The sequence below is a fragment of the Talpa occidentalis genome, unplaced genomic scaffold (genome assembly GCF_014898055.3).
Source record: "Talpa occidentalis isolate TD23 unplaced genomic scaffold, MPIMG_talOcc4v2.1 talOcc4.7, whole genome shotgun sequence".
In the NCBI taxonomy this organism is placed as follows: Eukaryota; Metazoa; Chordata; class Mammalia; order Eulipotyphla; family Talpidae; genus Talpa; species Talpa occidentalis.
This window is the reverse complement of record NW_023605083.1, coordinates 6,497,303-6,516,677: the sequence shown is the minus strand read 5'-3', so window position 1 is coordinate 6,516,677 and position 19,375 is coordinate 6,497,303. Positions and strand designations below refer to the sequence as shown.

Sequence of the window (19,375 nt, the reverse complement as noted above, 5' to 3'; positions counted from 1 at the left end):
CATGCTCCCTATCTTCCCTCTCACTTCCCCAGGCTCACCCCTGCCCTCTCCTATCCCTCTGTCCCTGCACTTGTTAGCTTTGGTCACCTCTGTTCTGCCCCCACCTCCACCTTCAGCAGGCCAGGCGTTCACAGAGGCTGTCAGTCCCCGGCAGGGGTCGAACTGCCCCCACTCTGTGCTTCCACTCAGCCTTCGCCTCCCGACCCCGAGGACAGCCACAGTCTCTTCAGTCATTTGATTTCTGTTTTTGTTGCGTTCCCCACCCCCTCCACCAAGACTGTGGGGTGTGGGTGCCCTAGGCCACAAGAGTCCCTGTGTTCCCTGGCTGGGGACAGTGACAAGTCTAAACGTGACAGGAGTCCCTGGGGCTTGTTGACTCTGGGTGTCCTGGGTAAGTGTGTCACGGAATAGGCATTGACTTGGCCAGATGTCACTGTGGGCCTGCTTCGTGCATCTTTCTCCATGCGGGGGGCGGGAAGGGAGGTAAGGTGAAGGCCAGAGAGTGGAGAAGCCTCGGCCTCTCTCCTGAAGCAGGATAGAAAATGGGGCCTTTTGTTTTCAGGAAGAACAAGTGACCCCACAGTGAGAGCCAGAGGGATCCCATTCTAGAGGGTTCCAGGGGCTGACTCTCCAGGAACAGAGTGGTAGTGAGGACACTCTCGCCCCGACCCTGCTGTCCGAGCCAAGACCCAGCAGAGCGGGAGGGCCGTGGGATGGACAGCCGGACAGGCTCTTAATTAGGTGCCCGGAGGCTCCCAATGTGGGAGTTTTGGGAGACTCCTTTGGAATCTAAATTCCTTTCCCCCAATAATGCTTATTAATACAGAAGCCTGGCTTTGGAGTGACATTGCTTCCTGGGGAAGGATCGAGATTAATTGCACTTTTCATGCCCTGTACTTTCTGCATTACCTGTAATAATAATGTACATAGATTAGGTAGGGAGGATATTAAACAGAAGGATTTATGAACATTTGAATATTAAGTTGGTTATCTGTGGCTACCTTAAATGCAAGGTTGTCAAAAATAATTACAGTATACTAGCAAATACGGGCTACCAGAGACGATATAAATACCCTGAGTCAGTGCATATTGGGCTTTTGGCATGAATCATTTGCTCAACAAGGATTGGGAATACGTTCTTCATATTTATGAGGAGGAAATGAAAGAGAGCACGGGATGGGGGAAGGGAGAGGAACAAGCAAAATTAATGGTGTCGCAGATCCACCAAGTGGAGCCAGGGCGGCGCGGCGGGCGCGGAGGGGCACCCCGGGACTGCGGGCAGCCGCGGCAGCACAGACCCGTTTTGTATGCACGGGAGGGTTCTCTGGCGCCTTTTTTAATGGCCGCACCGTGATGTTCTGGTTTTATGATCAGGGACATTTGTGGAGTGTGGAGGGTGAGGTCGCTAAGTGGTTTGCGGTTGACTTCTGTAAAACACCACTTGTCAAGTAGGAGACATTTGAGAAGGATATTGATGAATGCCCATCCATCTGCAGAGCGGGAAAACATGCCCAGTTGTTAATTTCTCAATGCAGAGAGCGGTGATGACATGGAAAAGCAACTGCCATGAAAAACAATTATGATAGATTAGATCAGGGGCCTCTGGAAGCAGCCGATCCGGGGGTTGGGGTGATGGCCGGGCCCCGCCTGCCAGGGCAGGTGAGTCCGGGTGGGTGGTGGCCCCAAGTGCACGCTGCTGGGGGCTCTGTGTCCCTGAGACCAGCCACCTGAAGTACCATTGCTCAAAATTGCTGCGCGGAGGAAGCGGTTTTGGGACACAGAGCCATGGAAACGCTAGTCTTGGTTGGCACATGCCGCTCTAGCCCTCCTGGTTGAAATTGAAGAATTTTTTGCAGTTTGTGCACTTTTGGTTTGGACTGCACTTATTAAAGCTACTTTTAATATTTTCATTGACATGGTTTAGCTTTGTCACCCAAGCAAATGCAAGTTCATGTCTGACTCAGAGTGGCCCACCCTGTTGAAAGTGGGCCAGGAAACTTTCATTTATTCAGCAAATGATGACCAAGCATCTCCTGTGCCGAGGACCACGCTGGACTTGGGTTTACAGCGGTCACGGAGACCGCCCAGGGCCCCGTGGGGCTTCACCTCTAGTGGGGAGACAGATCTCAGACAGACAGCCTCGCAAATTTGCCATTATAAATGGATATGAAGGATGTGGGGTGTTGGGAGGGTGGAGGCACAGTGTTTAGGTGATGAGAATTCCCTGAATGGCTTTCTACGAGTGCTGGCACTGTGCAGGATGGGACTCCCAGGCACGCAGGTGGAGCTGTGAACACTTCTCCAAGCAAGACAGAAAGGACAGCCTTCGGGGTTGCTGCCAAGGGCCACGGGGTGGGCGGAATGCAGAGGGAGCATGTCTGGGAAGCAGACCCGTTGCTGGTGCCCTGACCCAGGGCTTGGGATCAGGAGCCATAAATCTTCCCGTAACTGGAGGGATGGGGGTCACGGGTTCTCTCAATCGCAGAGGTAGCCCCTCAGTATTAACATCATAGGGCACATATCTGCAGGGCTCATCTCTAGCTTGAAGTGCAGGCTCCAAGTGCCAGCATGTTTGCAGATGTCACCCTTACAGCTACACCAGGGGTGACATCTGCAGAATGTATTTTTGCACTGGTGACAGACAGTGCATGCTGCAGACCCCATATTCTGTCACTAGAAGGCCCCTGTGCATGTGCATGTCCTCCCAGAGGATGTGTCATGCCGAGCCGGAGCTTTACATTCTGTATTAGTTTGCGATGCTGGGTCTTTACCGAAGGCATCTCACACCCGACGTGCGTGTTGGCTGCATCACTCTAGAGTATGACTGGTTCTCTGCTGGGTGGAGATGCCGCTCACGCCAGCACAAGTGCCCCAGGACTCCACGCTGCCTAAAACCTGCTGCTCCCTGGGGTGGACACTGCCTGGTCCTGGCTGTGTCACAGCTGCCCCCTGCTGGGTTGTGACCACAGCGCCTCCCGGGTGGCTCATCCTGCTAAGCCAGGCCACATGGAGGGAGTGGTTTTGAGGTTCCACAGATGAAACCCCTTCCTGGGGGCTGCCCAACTCCCTGTAACCGCTGGGAAAAATTAACCACTCTAATTAACCTGCTGTCATGAAGCTGCACGGATCTGTGTGTTAAATATGCATCTTAAAGCCAATGTGGCAAACCCACCACAGGCACATTCAGATTAATAGTCTGTGTCTCTTTTCTCTCTTCCCAAGAGCCATTTAGGGAACGTGTTAGTGGACATGAAGCTCATTGACATCAAGGACACGCTGCCTGTGGGCTTCATCCCGATTCAGGAGACGGTGGACACACGTGAGTTGCCCTCTAGTGCCGCTGCGTGCAGTGGGGCTGCCCTTCCTGCAGGTGGACGTTGAGGTGTTTATGTGCATGTTTCCTTGGAAATGTTGTAGGAGGCTTTACTGTGCACCTGTGGGTGAGCCTGGCTGCCCGGTGCGGTGTTCTGGGTGGTGGCGGCGGACAAGTGGGTATCTGCCCGCAGGTGGCCTGCCTGATACAAGCAGGTATCTGCCTGCTGCTGCAGCTCACGGGACAGGCGCCTGCGACAGTTGTCTGTGGCCCAGGCTCAGGGGTTGCTGAAGCCAAGTTTGGCACAAGACCCAGAAGCTAAAGGGGGAAAAAAAATGGACGCTGGGATCAAGTGTGTGATGAACCCCATTTTTGCCTCTTGGAGCCTGCCAGGAGAGTCAGGACTGAAAAGACTGCACATAAGAGTGTGCAGGACTGGAATTCAACCACACCCTGTGACTCCAGCGCACCCCCAAGCCACGGAGATGCACTTTCAAATCGAGGGAGCATCTCCAGGACCCTGGACCATCACGTGTTGCCAAACCACAAGGGTATGGGCTGCTGGGCAGCCTGGCCTGGCTGTGCAAGCGTGGCGTGGGTGGCTTGGGTGGTATGGCCCACAGGGCCAGGCCCACAGACCTGAGTCTATGCAACCAGCCCACAGGGGGCTCTGGCGCTGACCCAGACACTGCTAAGTGACAGGTGACTGCAGGGCTGGGAAGCCTCTCGTATGATGGAATAGAACTTGTTTCTCTTCCTATTAGATTTAGGGCACCTGCAGCGGTGGCACAGCCACTGTGAACAAGAGCAGAGAGCCCTGCCTCAGGACACACGGCGCTGTGGGCTCGGCCCTCTCGGGCGGCTGCTCTTTGCTGTTTCCGGCTCGCACCTAGCACAGGCCAGACTCCCGGGCTGCAGGACCACACAGAGTGGTGTTGTAACAAGCAAAGGGGGCTCCGCAGTGCGCCGTACTTTTTGCTTAATATTCTCCCCGCTTTTAGGCATCAGGCTGCTCCTACTTGTTTGTCATCGTACGTGTTAGCTGCTGATAGCCATAGTTAATACGGCACGTCTTTACCAGCGCCGGGGTGAGTGCTTTCCAGGGCTGATTTCACTTATCTTCAGAAGGCCCTGTTATACCCATTTCAAGTATGAGGAAAACGAGGCCCAGATCTTAGGGGTTGAGGGATTGATCCAGAGACATGTGCAGAGCTGGGGCAGACTCCATGTGCAGAGTCCAGTCTCACTCCAGCCGTGCCTTAACCCAGCACCTGTTGTAAAAGCCATGTTTCAGCACCTGTATTTACATGTAGGGTGTCTTGGCAATAACTGCATTGAGGTGTAATCCACACACCATCCAGCTTACCCATTTGAAGTGTAGAATTCAGTGGTTTTTAGTCTATTCACAGCTACACAACCATGACCACCATCAATTTTAGAACAGTTCGTCACCCCTAAAAAGAAACCCTATGCCATCAGCAGTCACTCTCCCTTTCCCCCTCAAGCCCCACTGCCCACCCTGTCAGCCCTCGGCAGCCAGTCCTGTGCTTTCCTTGCAGCCTGTCTGAGCCAGTGCTCCGTGTCGGTGAGATCAGAGTACATGTGGTCTTCTGTGGTTCTTTTCTCTCACTGTGTTCATGATAGGTCCTTGTTGGAACATGTACCAGTACATGCGTCCCCTTTTCATCGCCAAGTAATGTTCCATTCTGTGGAGAATGGGCATTTTGCTTCCCCATCCAGTGGGTGGACCTGTCATTGGTTCCCCTGGGGCTCCTGTGAACAGTGCTGCCCTGACAGTCAGCTGTGTGTGCACAGATAGTGTACTGCCCATGGGTGTCTGCCTCAGCATGGAATGGCTGGGTCAGGTGGCACCTCCATATTTAACTTCTTGAAGAACTACCAGGCTGTTTTTTAAGGGAGTGGCATGATTTCACATCAGCACCAGTTGTGGGAGAGGGTTCCGACGTCTCCATCAGGCAGGGATGCTGTTCAGGGGCCCTGTCTGCTCTCTTTACTGCTCCCATCAGGCCAGCGCTTGGCTGTGTCATTCTCGCTGATTCCAGCCTTAGTGGGTCGAAGTGGCGTCTCACTGTGGTTTTCTCAGTCTGCATTTCCCTGATAGCTAACCACTTGAGCATCTTCTCCTGTGCTTGTCGGTCATTTGTTTCTCTGGAGAAATGTCTGTTCTGATCCCCTTTCCCATTTTTAGGTTGGGTTGTCTTTTTATTACTGAGTTGTAAAAATGTTTGCATATACTCTAGCTGTAAGTCCTTTCTCAGTTATGTGAAAAATCACATAACTTGCTACAAAATAGCAAGTGGCTCTCTTCTGTGGATTTCCTTTTCACCTTGTTAATGGTGTTCTTTAAAAAGTTTTCTATGTTGCTGGAGTTCTGTTGATCTTTTTTTCCCCTTTGTTTGTGTTTTTGGTGTCATATCTGAAAAACTTTTGTCTAACCCAAGGTTACCAAGATTTGTGCCTATGTTTTCATCTAAGAGTTTTATTGTTTTAGCTCTTACAGGCATGCCTTTGATCCATTTTGCCTTAAGATAGGGGTCCGGCTATATGCTTTGGCATATGACTCTCTGGCTGCCCCAGCACCCCTTATTGAAAAGACTTCTTTCCCCCAGTGAGTTCTCTTGTCACCGTCCTCAAAAATCAGTTGAACGTGGATATGAAGGTTCGTTTCTAGACTCCAAGTTCTCTTCCAGTGATCTCCTGTCTCTCCTTATGTCAGATCCACAGTCTCAATTTCTGTAGCTCTGTGGCAAGCTTGAAACCAGGGCATCTGAGACTTCCCACGTGTCCTTTTTCAAGATCATGGCTCTTCTGTATCCCTGAAGTTCCATCTACATTTAGGGTTAGTCAGTTGTTGCCAAGAAGCCAGGAGGGATCTTGATTGGGGTGGTATGGAATCCTTAGATCAGCCTGGGTACAGGTTTTGAATGATACCCTTGTGATAAGTGTCTGAGTTTGGGAGTCTGGACCTTTGACCTGCCTCTGCACAGGAATTCCCCCACTTCCAGCTCCCAGCACCTTGCCATCTTCCTGATCCTTTCATTTCTGACTCCACACATTTGCTCTGTTGTCTTCCCTGCCTGAAATATCTATTCCTCCAACCCTGAACGTCCACACCAGGGTCTTTCAGGGTGAATTTAAGTTCTCACTCCATGAAGCCATCTCTGATCCCTCACTACAGTTAGAAGCCAGTTCTCTCTCCTCCCCACTGTCAGCTGAGACTGATGAATGTCTCCTGTAGGAACTGCAGGGTTGTGGCTGTAAAGATGAATCAGATACTGTCCCTTCCCTCCAGGAACTTAGTCTGGTGTGCGACCTGGACCTGAAGACTAGGAATTGCATCGCAGCCTCCTTGGGCAGGCTGAGGGGCCTTTGGTGCTCAGGGGTCCTGTCTGCTCTCTTTACTGCTCCCATCACATCTGTTAAGCACACTCGTGTTAAAAGAAGGAAGGGAAATAAGCCAATGCAAGTTACAGTGGCGGGGAGGGCCCCACTCCACCTCTGAATTCCCACCTTTACCTGTCAGAGCAAACTACAGCTTGGCATGTTGGGAAGAACAAGGGTGCTGGGGCCAAACTGGCCCGACATGGAGTCTGGCTGTGCCACTTACAGCCATGATGCCCCACAGATGGCTTCACCCACAGATGGTTTCACCCACTCAACCTCAGCATCCCATCTGTGAAACAGGAACATCGCCTGCCTGGTGATGTTGTTTTGTGTTTGGTTGTAGCCATTTACATGTTTTCTTTATGTCTTTGCTACATATCGCTTTCTTTGAGGGCAGGATCCATGCTTAATTCCTCTCTGACTCAGGAAGTTACCCACCCTGCACAGGACCTTGCTCAGAAGATGGGCTCCATGAAGATCAGCTTTATTACTCTCTCTTGCCAGATTAACTTCCAGAAATACAAATTTATAGTGCCACTAATGATGCAGGCTTGTACCTGTTTTCCACAGGCTTGCCAGCAGGGGTTTTAAAATTTTTATTTAGTTTTACTATCCTAATTTTATTTAATTTTCACTTCATTATTTATTAGCAAGACTGAACATTTTCACAAGTGTTTGCTCGCTGCCTTAGCTTATTCGTGTATGACTTGCCTGCTGAAGAACTGCAATTGCCTTGTAGCTTTGTATTAATTTCCCACTTTTCCCCCGTGTTTTTCTGCATTTTAAAATTTGCATTGGTGTTCATTTTTGACAACTAATTGACAACTAATTGAATTCTAATGTCTTTATATCGACACACCATGGAGTCACCAGGGGCTTCCCGTTCTGCGTCTTCCTCTTGGTTCGTTGGACCAGTAAAGAGAGGAGGCCCAGGGCTGGGTCCCTGCTGGGCCCATGGTCTTCCTGCCTGGGGTGATCCTGGCCAGCTGATCTCTCCCCTGGGACTGCGGCCCATGGGTTCCCTCCCCTTGGACAGTCTGAGGTTGGGTCTGAGCATCCCCAGCGGAAGGTAGGTTGAGGTTGCCTGTCCACTCTGGGTCACATGACCCTTCCTGGACCCTTCCACTAGGGACAGGTGAACCCAGGCCCAGCCGACAAACAGGTCAGCTCTGTGCGGTGTGAGCACACACAAGGCCCCAATTTCGTGAAGTTGGCCAAAGAAGATGAGAGTCTCGTAATTAATTTAAAATAGTTTGTTTCAACCCATATTGCTCTTTAAAGCTGTTAGAGTGTTAGTTTAGTGAAGTGCTGTGTCCCATCTCTCTGTTCATTAGCATGACTGAGCACGCTGCTATTGACTCTGCATAATATGTTTACTTAAAATGAGGCCTGTTTAAGCATGTGTAATTAGTGGCGCCATCTCTTATCCTGTGTGTGTGTTGTAGATGGAGGAAGGGAACAAAGCAGCATGGCGAAAGATAGTTAAATACCTGCATTTCCCTCTACTTCGATGGAAGGTCTCACCTCCTTCACACTTGCAAAGTCTGGTCTGGTCAGCTGATGGCTTCTGAAGGCACACAGCTGCTTACACACTGCCCCCCTCAGAACACACCCCTGCCTTTTCACGTTAACGTTTGGGGCTTGGACCAGGATAGAACCACTCATGGTTGTGGATCTGATCTGGCCTCGGTTTCCTCACCTGGGATAAGATCCTACAGAGGTTGAGTCTCCACCTGGCTCTTTAAAAACCGTCCTCCAAAATGCCAAAAAATAGCACCACGGATCATCATCCCTGGGTCACTTAGAGACCTCATCGTTCTGCTCCTGATATGAACATGCTTATCTACTCAAAGATCTTGAAAGTCACCATCAGACACTGACAGAAGTCATCCAACCACGACTACAACACTCACAGCTGTTCTTCACCGTGTACCTACGGTGTGCCAGGCACTGGACTAAGGAAGCAGCATGCTGGCCCGGGTCATACACTGGTGTCCCTGGGGAGTGGGGCTTCTTTGGCTGGACAGTGAGGCTCAGTGGAATAGTCCTTGTTAAGAAAACAGTGAAGGGCCTCTCTGGTGGCGCAGCGGGTTCAACGCAGAGCTGTGAGGCTGTCCACAGCCTTTGTGGCATGAGTTCAATCCCCGGCCGGCCGGGGAGCAACCTACATGGCGCGGCAGACCTCTCCAGTCTTGCCTGCTGCTTTCAGTACATTTGCCTGTTCTGCTCCCCACTCTCTCTGGTGAATCTTCTTACCTCCCCCTTCCCCACGTCTCTGGCCTGTACCCCACTTCTTAAAAAATAAAAAAAGAAAGAAAACAGCGGAATTGGGATTTCAGCCCAGAGCTGTCTAACTCAGGTGATTCAATGGCGTCACTTGATTAAGACTCATGTTTAAAATCCACAAGGAAACAAGCACCTGGTTGGTCACCGCTGGTGGTTGCTGGGGCACCAACTCGTTCCCTATGACTTGGGCAGTTAAGAGAAAGGAATTACACCTCGTCTTTCCTCTGTACAGAGACTCTTGGGGAGATGAGTAGTTGAGGCAGACATGTATGTACATGTGTGGGTGCAGCTAATAAACGCAGAGGAACGACAGAAAGGCCTGTTCTGAAACTTTGCTGAACTTTGGCTGTAGGGAGCCATTCCCGGGAGGTAAACTATTCAGAGAACGGCTGCTGGGCAGCTTTATAGCTGGGGTCCCAGGCTGATAACACCAGCACGCCCAAGAGTGGTGCCCCTGGACTCTGGCTCAGGACGTGCCTCAGGGCCCCTCAAACTGGATGCCGCAGACACCGGGCACCCCCTGTGGAGAGTCTGGCCTGAAACATTCACCTGGACCAAATCCGACGTTTTGCTTTGCCGTTTACAGGAAATACAGGGGAAATGACGCAGTTTCTCCAGCCTGTTAGCACCCTGTTAGCGGGTGGACAAGCTGTCACAAGACAGAAGGGACTCACTCAGGAGACTGCACACCCAGTCCAGCACACAGACGATATTTGGATCTTGATCCAGAAAAGCTAACAGTTAAATGACTTTTCTTGAGATTAACGGGGAAAACCTGAATCTTGCTGTCCCATTGGAGGACTTTGAGGACTCATTGCTCATTCAAGAATGGTGGCGGCACCGTGGTCATGTCACAAAGAAGTGTTTGCCGCAGGTGCTCTGGGCCCTGGGAGGGTCGCCTGTCACGGGGCTTGGGGTCCATTTAAATCCTCCAGCAAAACTCAATGGAAACTGGTCTGTCTGTTAGTGACGGACGTGGATGATGGACCTGTGTGGTTTTGTTCTGTTTCTCTGCATTAGGGTTTGAAAATATCTGTGCTTAAAAAGTAAAAAAGAACATTCAGTGCAGCACATGGATGCTCAGGGTGTCCAAGTGTCTGCACCTGAAGGCGTGAGCAGGGAGCTGCTGGTGACCATGCTTCCAGAAGCCACCCCACAGGTGCCCAGCCTGCTTCTCCTGCTTCTTCTGGGGGGCCCTGGGCACCTGGAATGCGGGGCCAGGCCCTGAAGGCAGAGCAGGTGACTGACACCCACTCTGCCGGCACCGCCTATCCACTCTGCCCCGCGGAGGGTTGGTCACTTCTGCTGCTGGGTGGGAGGTGACAGGAGATGGGGTGCTCAGAGCAGAGGTGTGGGCTGCTCTGGAGGACTCATACCTATTCTTGTTGTCCTTTCCTTCAGAGGAAGTGGCTTTTAGGAAGAAGAGGTTGTGCATTAAATTTATCCCACGGGATTCAACTGAAGCTGCAATTTGTGACATTCGGATCATGGGCCGGACCAAGCAAGCCCCTCCTCAGTACACCTTTATTGGGTAAGTCTGAACATCACAGATCTCGTCTCTTCTCCCCACCCCAAGTGCTCAGGCCACCCTGGGCATGCTTCTGGGCACGCTCCCAGGCCACCTTGGGCCGCTGAGCATGGCGCCTCCATGCACGCTGCCCGCTCCTCCCGGCCGTCCTTCCCCGTCCTCCGGGTGCACACCCTCAGGCACCTCTGGGGCCTCTCCAGATGCCTGAAAGCCAAGCTTCCAGCCCTGTGACCGGCAGCCCCCGCCTCTCTGTGCTGCTTATTGACCCCTCTAAACTGTATGGAGCACCCACTTTGTCCCACTGGGTCACAGAGCCCGAATATGCAGTGGTTGTGGCCAAGACCCTGCCCTCGAGAGCTGGCGCTCCAAAAGGGAGAGACAGGCAGCAAATGTGAGGTTAATAAGCTGGTGAAGAAGCTGAAACAGAGCCAGCGGGTCAGGTTGGTGACATCCAAGCAGAGCCCTCCATTTCAAGAAGAAGCAACCACAACCAGACTTCACGACGGAGCCCGTGGGCAGAGGAGGAGCTGGTGGGTGGGCTTGCGCAGTCAGGAGCAGCAGGCGGCCGGTGTGGCCGGACTGGGCGAGAGGGGGAGTCAGGCAGGAGAGAGGGCCGCTGGCAGGGCCTCCTTGGACACGTGCCATGTAGCTTGTGTCCTGCAGGTGCCGGAAAGCCCGTGCTGGGCTGCAAGGCAGGAGGGAAGGTGAAGCCACGTGACTGCACGATGTCGCCTCACGCAGCTTTCTGATCTGATGATCCTCCTCCCTGACGTGCGGAGCAGCTGTAGGTCCTGTGTCTTGTTCACCCAGAGCCTCAGGGCTGGGCTCCCGCTGCCCTGGAGCTGCTTCATAAATCAACACGGAGCCTCAGGCTTTTGCTTTGGGCTTTTTTGATTTTGACAGGAAACCCAGCCCAGGCTTGCCCGAGCCACAGGAAGAGCTTGTTGGCTGAATGACGGCAGAGCTCCGTGGAGGGATTGGCCTCAGGTGTGGCTGGGAGCAGGCATTGAGAGCCTGTCCCTGGCATCTGGGGTCCCCCTCCTACTTGCTCTGATCCCTCTGGGTGGACCCCTCCTTCTTAGACATGCTCTCTCTTAGTGGAAGAGTGAGGGTGTCCTGGCTTCACCACTTTTGTCACCCAGGTTCAGGCCCAGAGACAAAGAGCTAGCCTGCCTCTGTAATTCAAGCAGAAGTTCTAGAATCCTGCTTCCTTAGTCTTGGTGGACCTCACTGTGTCCTGTGCACCTCTGACAGGTCACTGCCACCTGGAAAAGTCACTCTCTGGGTGACCAGGCCTGAGCTGGAAGTGAGGTCAGCTCCATTGGAACTCAGAGACTAAGAATGAGGGGGAGGCTGCCTCCCAAACACGGAGGATGGCACGATGGAGGGGATGGGTAAGGGCATCCGAGAGGTAGAAGAAGATGTTCATCATACTCAGTCAATGAGATCCAGGTCTCTGGAGTTAGCGTGGGAGAAGGTTCTCACCCCTGGGCCGGGGGCCTCTCCCCCAGGCTTTGCAGGGTCCGGCTGGTCCTGCAGGTCCCTGGGGGCACCCTTGGTGCCCTCTCTTGTTGACTGTGGTGGGTCCTTCTGGGTCTGGGCTGTGCCCTATTTTGCTTCTTGTTCATTTGAGCCTGGATGCTCCCGTTTACTCAGAAAGTCAGGGCCTGTCCTTGTAGAGAGACCCCGTCGGGAGAGCTGAGGGCTGTGGTGGCTGCTTGCAGCATGTGGGGAGCCAGAACCAGAACCAAGAGAAGAGGTCGCTGTCCTCTGGTGCGCTGTAGTGTGGGGCCTGCCAGGGCCGTGGTCCTGTGGAAAGGCCGGCAACCCCCTTCTGCCACTCCAAGCCCTGTTGGGCATCATGGCTCAAACTAAGTATGTGAACAGGACTATGGGAATAGGAAATAGAAAAATAAACTATACGTCAGGTACCATAGAGGCAACCATTTGCATACAAATAGTAGAATCCACAAATTTAATAAACAACTTTCAAAGTCTCATTTCAGTTACTATGTGTATTTTTAATTATGGTCTATACTACGTTAAAAGATTCGATTTTTAACCATTTAGCCAATTCTAAAGAATAGATTTTTATCATTTGTCTTAGCAGTCACAAGTAGAATCTTGTTTCTCTTATATCATTTTGAAAAGATTGCTAAATAAAGTATATTTTTATTTCATCTTGGAAAGACCGTCCAGTGTCATGTTTTAAATAAGGAAGAAGCATCAGTGTTCACTACTGACTCACTTTTTCTTAAAAGCGAGCGCAGTTCCACCCGTTACTCTGTGAGGACTTGGGGTTGTCAGCTAGGGGAGGCGGGAACCCCAGGGTGGGGAGTGGCCCGCCGCCTGGATCCTGCCTTCTAGTGAGACACGGCAGGCTCAGAATTGCCCCTGTGGCGCCCTGAGAAATCTGTTCTTGTTTCTCGAAGGGATGTGTTCCCCTGCGGGCGGGCGGCTGAGAAGCCCTAAGTCGCACGCTGCTGAATGACGCCCCCTGGAGAGGTTCCCGAGCGCCGCCTGTCTCATGGATGCTTGGGCCGGGGGCGCAGCGCCGAAGCGCGTGGGCCTGCGGGTGGGTAGAGGACTCCTGAGGTGGCCGCTGTTGGCCTGTTGTGTCCGCTCTCAGTCCTAACAGCTCGTGGGCTCACATGCCTCAGGCTTCGTGGTTGAAATGTCTCCCAACTGACCCTGAGAATGGGGCCGACATCCCCGCAGTGAGAGGCTTTGGCCTGGTAGCTGAGAACCAGGCTGCCGCGCCTGCAGCCCCCCACTCCACCTGCCACCCCCAGCCATGCAAAGGACTCTAAGTGGATGGCCTGGGAGCACCTACCATGTGTGGCACAAGAAAAAGAGTTGTCAAGACTGAGAACCAAGGCAACCGTCGGCAGGAGCAGGAAGAGCCGCTCCAGGGAGTGGGATGAAGAGGGTTGGGACTGTTGCCCTCCGTGAGACTCTGACCTGTGGCCCTCCCTCCTCCCAAGTAACTAAAGGGGGTAGTGTCCCCCATGTTCTTTGGGCACAAAATGATCCCCTGTTCGCCTGTCGAGGCGATGATTCTTTTAAATGAGTTGGTTTGCTTTGTCGCTCAGGTAAATGCTTTGTGCTAAACTGCTCCACGAAGATTTCTCTTCTCTCCTAAAGGGAACTGAACAGCATGGGGATCTGGTATCGAATGGGCAGAGTGCCGAGAAACCACGACTCATCTCAACCCACAACGCCCTCCCAGTCGTCAGCTGCCTCCACCCCGGCCCCCAACCTTCCCAGGTGAGGCCTCGGTGGCTCGCGTGCCCTGCGTGTCACGGTCATGTGGTCAGGGTCCCCGTGTCACGTCTGAGCGCGCCTCGGCTGAGCTCTGCTGAGACGGTGCTGATGGTCGCCGAGCACTGCAGAGGTGACGGACCTCCAGAACAGACCGTTAAACAGCCAGTTACAGATCTTTGCCTTCGAGACTGGAAAGGCCACTGTGTGTTCAATTTTGTACACGTTCTGCCTAGACTAGGCACTGGAGCTGGGCTTCTGCACTCGGGAGCACAGAGCTGCCCATGGGCAGGCATGCTGTGTAGACGTGGGGCAGGTACGCAGTGTAGATGTGGGGCGGGCGCACTGGCCCAGGGGAGGTGCCTCTTCCTCTGCCGTGGTGGTGGCTCTGAAGCCCAGGGGGTTGTAAGTCACTGTGTTCCTTTATGGTGTTTCTTTTCCCTGAGAGCTGCATCCCTGAGAGATGAGTAGTTGGGGGAGAGAACAGTAGGATGCGTTCCGGTAAACACCTAAACACCAGTAGTATTTACTCCCTCAAAGAAACTCAGGCGAGCCAGCCAGCTGCTCCATGGTGGGTTCTGAGGTAGAACCTACTTCTGAGGCCCCGGACGTAGTAGGTACTGTCTCTCCTTGTCCGCGAGATGCAGGTGGCAGGATGGAGCCGGACCGGTGCAAGAATTGCCGCGTGACTAGGAGTGAGGAACGGACAGCAGTGACAGGTGAAGTTGGAGGCAGGGGTTACAAAAGTCAAGGATTAAGAAGAGGGGCCGGGGCCGGGGCGTCGGGGATTGAGAAGGGGGATGAGCACAAGCCTAAAGGCCACCACGTGGGCGATTGGAGGTGAACAGAATCTGTTGGGAACAGGACAGAATAGCCCCGGTGGGGTCCCGCTCCCGGGCCCCAGCCCGCCAGCCCCAGCGTTTCCCTGGCAAGCCTGCCTCCACCCACTTGGAAGAGCCGCTCTCCTGAGCTGCTCCGGCCGCCCTTTGGGACATCCCATGTCCTTTCTCGTGATGGCCCCACAAGCCGAGAGCAGGCCTTCAAGTCCAGTGTCCTGGAATGGCCTGAGCTTTATTTATTTATTTATTTATTTTAAGATTTATTTATTTATTTATTTTATTTATACAAGCACTGGGTCCAGTCAGAAGCGCGGGAGGGTGAGAGAATTCACCAGAGCCAGAGCGGGGCGCAGAGCAGGCAGAAGGACCGAAGTACACTGCTGAGGGGAGCAGCGGGCGGCAGGAGAGGTCTGCGCGCCATGTGGGACCCTCCTCCGGTGGCCGGAAAGCAGCTGGGGAACGAACCGGCGCTGCAGAGGCTGCGGGCAGCTTCGCAACCCAGCGCTCAACCGCTGCGCCACCGGGGAGGCCCAGCTTTATTTTTTTTTTAAGATTTATTTATTTATGCATACAAGAACTGGGGTAGAGGCCAGAGGCGTGGGGTGGTGAGGTGGGAGGATTCACCAGAGACAGAGTGGGGAACAGAACAGGCAGATTGACTGAAATACACTGCTGAGGGGAGCAGCGCGGAGACAGGGGAGGTCCACTGCACCATGTGGGTTGCTCCCTGGCCGGGGATCGACTCGTGCTGCAGTGGCTGCAGACAGCTTCGTAGGTTGCGTCTTAACCCCTTGCGCCACCAGGGAGGCCCTGGCCCGAGCTTTAGAGCCACTTCTCACTTCACTTTTGGTCCCCCTCACCTGGGTGTGGGGTTAGCCCAGAGCCTCGCTCTGAACTAGTTACAGCTGCTCCTATTGGCGCCTTTGGTCTGGAAGGGCCTAGAGATGGGAATCGCCTCAGGGCAGGCTTTGACTTCCTGGAGGATGGAGAAGGCAGAGCTTCCTGGTGAGCGAAGGAGAGCGTGGTCTTGGCCAAAGCTGCCATCAGTGCCGAGGACGCGGGCCTCAGGGGAGCGGGACCTGAGGTGGCACATCAGAACAAGGTGTTTATAAGGCTTATATATTTTACAACCTCTTGTACAGTTTATGGTTTACAATGACTGCAAGGAAATTGGATCAGTTTTGTTTTACTTGCCAAATAAAACAAACGTCAAAATAGTCAATATAAAATGTATTCTAATTTGGCTGAGTTAAATCGGCCAGTATGCACGAGGATAATTGAGTGTTACATTAGTGCTCCCCAGTAAAATCCCTTCTCTGTCCCAAGTGCTCCTCTCTCCCTGTGCACCAGTTTGCAGGTGGCGGGCACACCTCCTGAGCCTCCCGACCCCTCAGGGGTCTTGTGTGGTTTTCCTACCCAGTATCATTGACTTAAAAATTGATATGCTGGGCCTCCCCCGGTGGCGCAAGCAGTTGAGCGCCGCACTGTGAAGCTGTCCGCAGCCTCTGCAGCCTGGGTTCAATCCCGGCCGGCCGGTGAGGGTCCCACATGGCACAGCAGACCTCTCGTGTCTCGCCTGCTGCTCCCCTCAGCATTGTATTTCGTCAGTCTGCCTATTCTGTTCCCCACTCTGTCTCTGGTGAGTCCTCTTGCCACTCACACCTCTGGCCTATACCCCAGATCTTGTATGCATAAACAAATAAATCTTAAAAAAAATTGATATGCTGAGTATTTATTCCAATTTTCCATCGGAGATTTAGGGAACGATGAGTTTGCTCCACTATCCCCAAGGCCTCGGGTCTGTGCTCTCTGCAGAGGAGAGTCTGCAACTTTCTCTCTGGCAGTGAGCTGTGGGCGCTGCTTTCGGAGGGCGTGGGAGTCTGCGGCAGGCCTGTAGGATGACCCCGTCCCGCTCCGGGAGCCCCCCACCCCCATCCGAGGCTCCTGTGCCCTGCTGGCCTTGTCGGCCCCGCGCTGGCGTGTCTCCGTCCCCTGCCTTAGCGGTTGGCTTCCTTTTCCAGGATGGCTCCCTGGGCGCCTGCTGGGCTTGGTGCCCCCGTGCCTCGCCTGCACTTCCCGAGGGCAGGGGCAGCGAGTGGGGCCAGCCCTCTGTCCAGCTCCAGGCTCTGGCCTGGTCTTATCAGGAACGCGTCAGCTGACCCCCCATCATGCGCAGCCCCCCCCCCAACTCCCGACACTCATCGGGTCGTTTTCTGTTAGGAGAGTCACAGCTCGCAGAAACTGACAGCATAGAAAAGGAGGAAAAAAGACTTCCCAGTGAGCACAGGCTGGTAAGCTTGGCTTCTGTTTCCTGCAAGTCATTTTTGTGTGTGCTTTTGACATAGGCGCTATCGTAGGATAGTAACTCTCTGTTCTGCCGCTTCTTTCTCATGTAATATTAAACCACGAGCATAAGAGATCCTTCTTTGAGCGGGGTCTTTGTGTGCACACGGATCTAGTCCAAAGCCGAGGCTGGAGCGAGAGTGTGGAGACAGGGCGCCCTCTACTGACCGCGTGTGGAGGCGGCAGGGCCGCCAGGCTGGCGTGGTTCCCGCCAGGGGCAGGTGGCGGCCACTTCCCCACACATCCCCCGGGGCTGGGAAGGCCCCAGAGAGCCACCGGGGGCAGACCTTGCTTTCTTGAGCCTGAGCCTTTGCCTCAGCAACTACAAAGGGGCAGTTGGTGGGCCATCCCCGGAGGACCTCACGGTCCTAGCACAACACTACCCTCTTTCCAGGAGCCGCACTGTCCGTGGGAACAGCCCTGCTTACCAAACGCCTGTCTTTCCTGCAGTCCCAGATAGTGCTAGTACTGGAACCAGTTGGCTGTCCTCTGAGGGGAACAGGCCCTGGAGAGGTGCCGGGTGCCCTTGGCTTAGCCAGAGATGGACACAGTCTCTGCGCAGTTTGTGGCCCCGGGGTAAGACATCTTGGCAGAGCTCCTGGTCCTCGTGCAGGCGAGCCTTATCATCCCCCCCCCCCACCCCCGCCCAGGGTGTGCTGCGTCTCCAGGGACCCGGAGACCAGTTCCTTTGGGCAGCACTGCGGCCCCATCCCCGGCCATCCTCCTCCTGGATCAGCAGGATGGGGCCGCCGTGAGGCTGAGGTGGGGCATCTTCCCGGCGCGCTCTGGGCCGGCCTCAGCTTGGGAGGCTTGCATGTGTGCAGAAACGGGGCGGTGGTCCATGCCGCTACCCGGGGAGATGCAGGAGACGAAGCACCTTCCATCCAGCCCGAGCAGCGCTCTCCTTTCTCGCTGCTGATTCTGTGGGAGAGGAGAAGTTCTGCTGCTGCCGGCACCAGGATTGGGAAAGCTCCAGAAGGTGGATTTACAACTGGTGGAGCCCCAGAAGCCCCCGGGTGTGGATGAGTGGATGGCTCCATGTCAACTGGGAGGGGGTCCCTGGTGGCCTGCTACCCCGGCTTGCTGAATGGTGGAGCCAGTGGCTTGATAAAGACATCAGAGCATGCTTATCAAATTTGCAGATGACACAGAGTCATTAGGGAGAGCTGATGCGCTGAGTGACAGAATCAGTACCCCGCATCTGCTCCAGCTAGAACATCCACTGGGACCAGAAGATGAAAGGTGATGGGCAAAGATGGACAGGCCCCCTGAGGTTCCAAAAATCAGTTGCACAAGAACCAAACCGAGGAGACCTGGCTGACGGGGTGTGTGGAACGCAGCCTGCTGTGCACAGCGCACATTCCCGGGGCGGGGTCAGGTGCGTGGGGTGTGCCATGCCTCCCTGTGAAAGTGACCCGAATCGAGGGTTGAATTTGAGCAGGGGATCCCCGGGCTTTGACCTGAGTGGGACAGGGCAGCTGGCATCAGGTGTTAAACAGCCAGCACGAGCCAGGAGAGCGGAAGTGCTCTGGAGGGCTGGGTGGGTAGGTAGGAGCCGCGGGAGGCAAACTCAGACCTGGTGGCTTATGAGCGCAAGGGATTGACATTTTAAAGGATGAATAATGGAAACTTCCCAAGGTGAAAATCCTTGACTCCGAAGAAGTCAACTTAAGGAGTTATGATGTCCCAACTGCTAACGGTATCTGGACAGCACTGGGGTTTTCAGACCTTCAGTGGTCTTCTGAGGCCTTATGTGGGGGCAACCAGGAGCAGGGTGGCAGGCATCAGGGAGGAAGGGGGAGGGGAGGCCGGCAGCAACCAAACCCCCAGCCCCATGGCGCCTGAGCTCTCCCTCCCGCGTCTCTCCTGGTCACCCTCTCCCAGTCTTGTCTCAGGTCGCCTCAGAGTGACGCCGTCCCGAACGTCAGAGCTGAGGAGCCCCTTTATCCTCACTCTGACATATGCTCACGCTGGCACTCTGGGCCCAGATGCCTATAGTCGTAGGTGCCCATGCACTGCACCCGCGCCCCTCGGCCCTGGGCGTCCGTGAGAGTAACTCGGCCCAGGACGAATGCAGGCCTGCAGGTGCGGGCCATAGAGGCCAGCGGCGGGAGAGCGGGAGAAAGCCCCATTTAACTCCATTTTCCCTATGCCTTGGTTAAGCAACCCATCATGCCTCTAGCCCTACCCTCAGCAATCCAGATTCAGCAGATCTGTGTGAGAGGCCACAGACACCTCTTGAGGGTGACGTGGGGACTCCAGGGGGTTGAGGGGGTACAGGGCAGGTCCGCCAGCCACCGAGCTCCACACAGTGCTGTCCGTGTTGCCCGGCCGCTAGCATCGCCCTCTGCTCTCCAGGACCGCGTTAGGGATGGGGGCCTGGGCATCTGCAGGGGGTCT

The 19,375-nt window shown here is 54.2% G+C and overlaps 1 protein-coding gene across 6 annotated transcripts in view; it reads left to right on the top strand.

Moving 5' to 3' along the window:
• Positions 1-19,375, top strand: part of MVB12B (multivesicular body subunit 12B) — a 376,259-nt gene that overhangs the window by 270,715 nt on the left and 86,169 nt on the right. For all 6 annotated transcript variants that reach the window (XM_054689327.1, XM_054689326.1, XM_037493016.2 and 3 more), the window contains 3 exons: positions 3,223-3,319; positions 10,406-10,535; positions 13,677-13,799. In XM_054689327.1, coding sequence (XP_054545302.1) covers positions 3,223-3,319; positions 10,406-10,535; positions 13,677-13,799 — 350 coding nt within the window. The remainder of the gene's footprint in view (positions 1-3,222; positions 3,320-10,405; positions 10,536-13,676; positions 13,800-19,375) is intronic.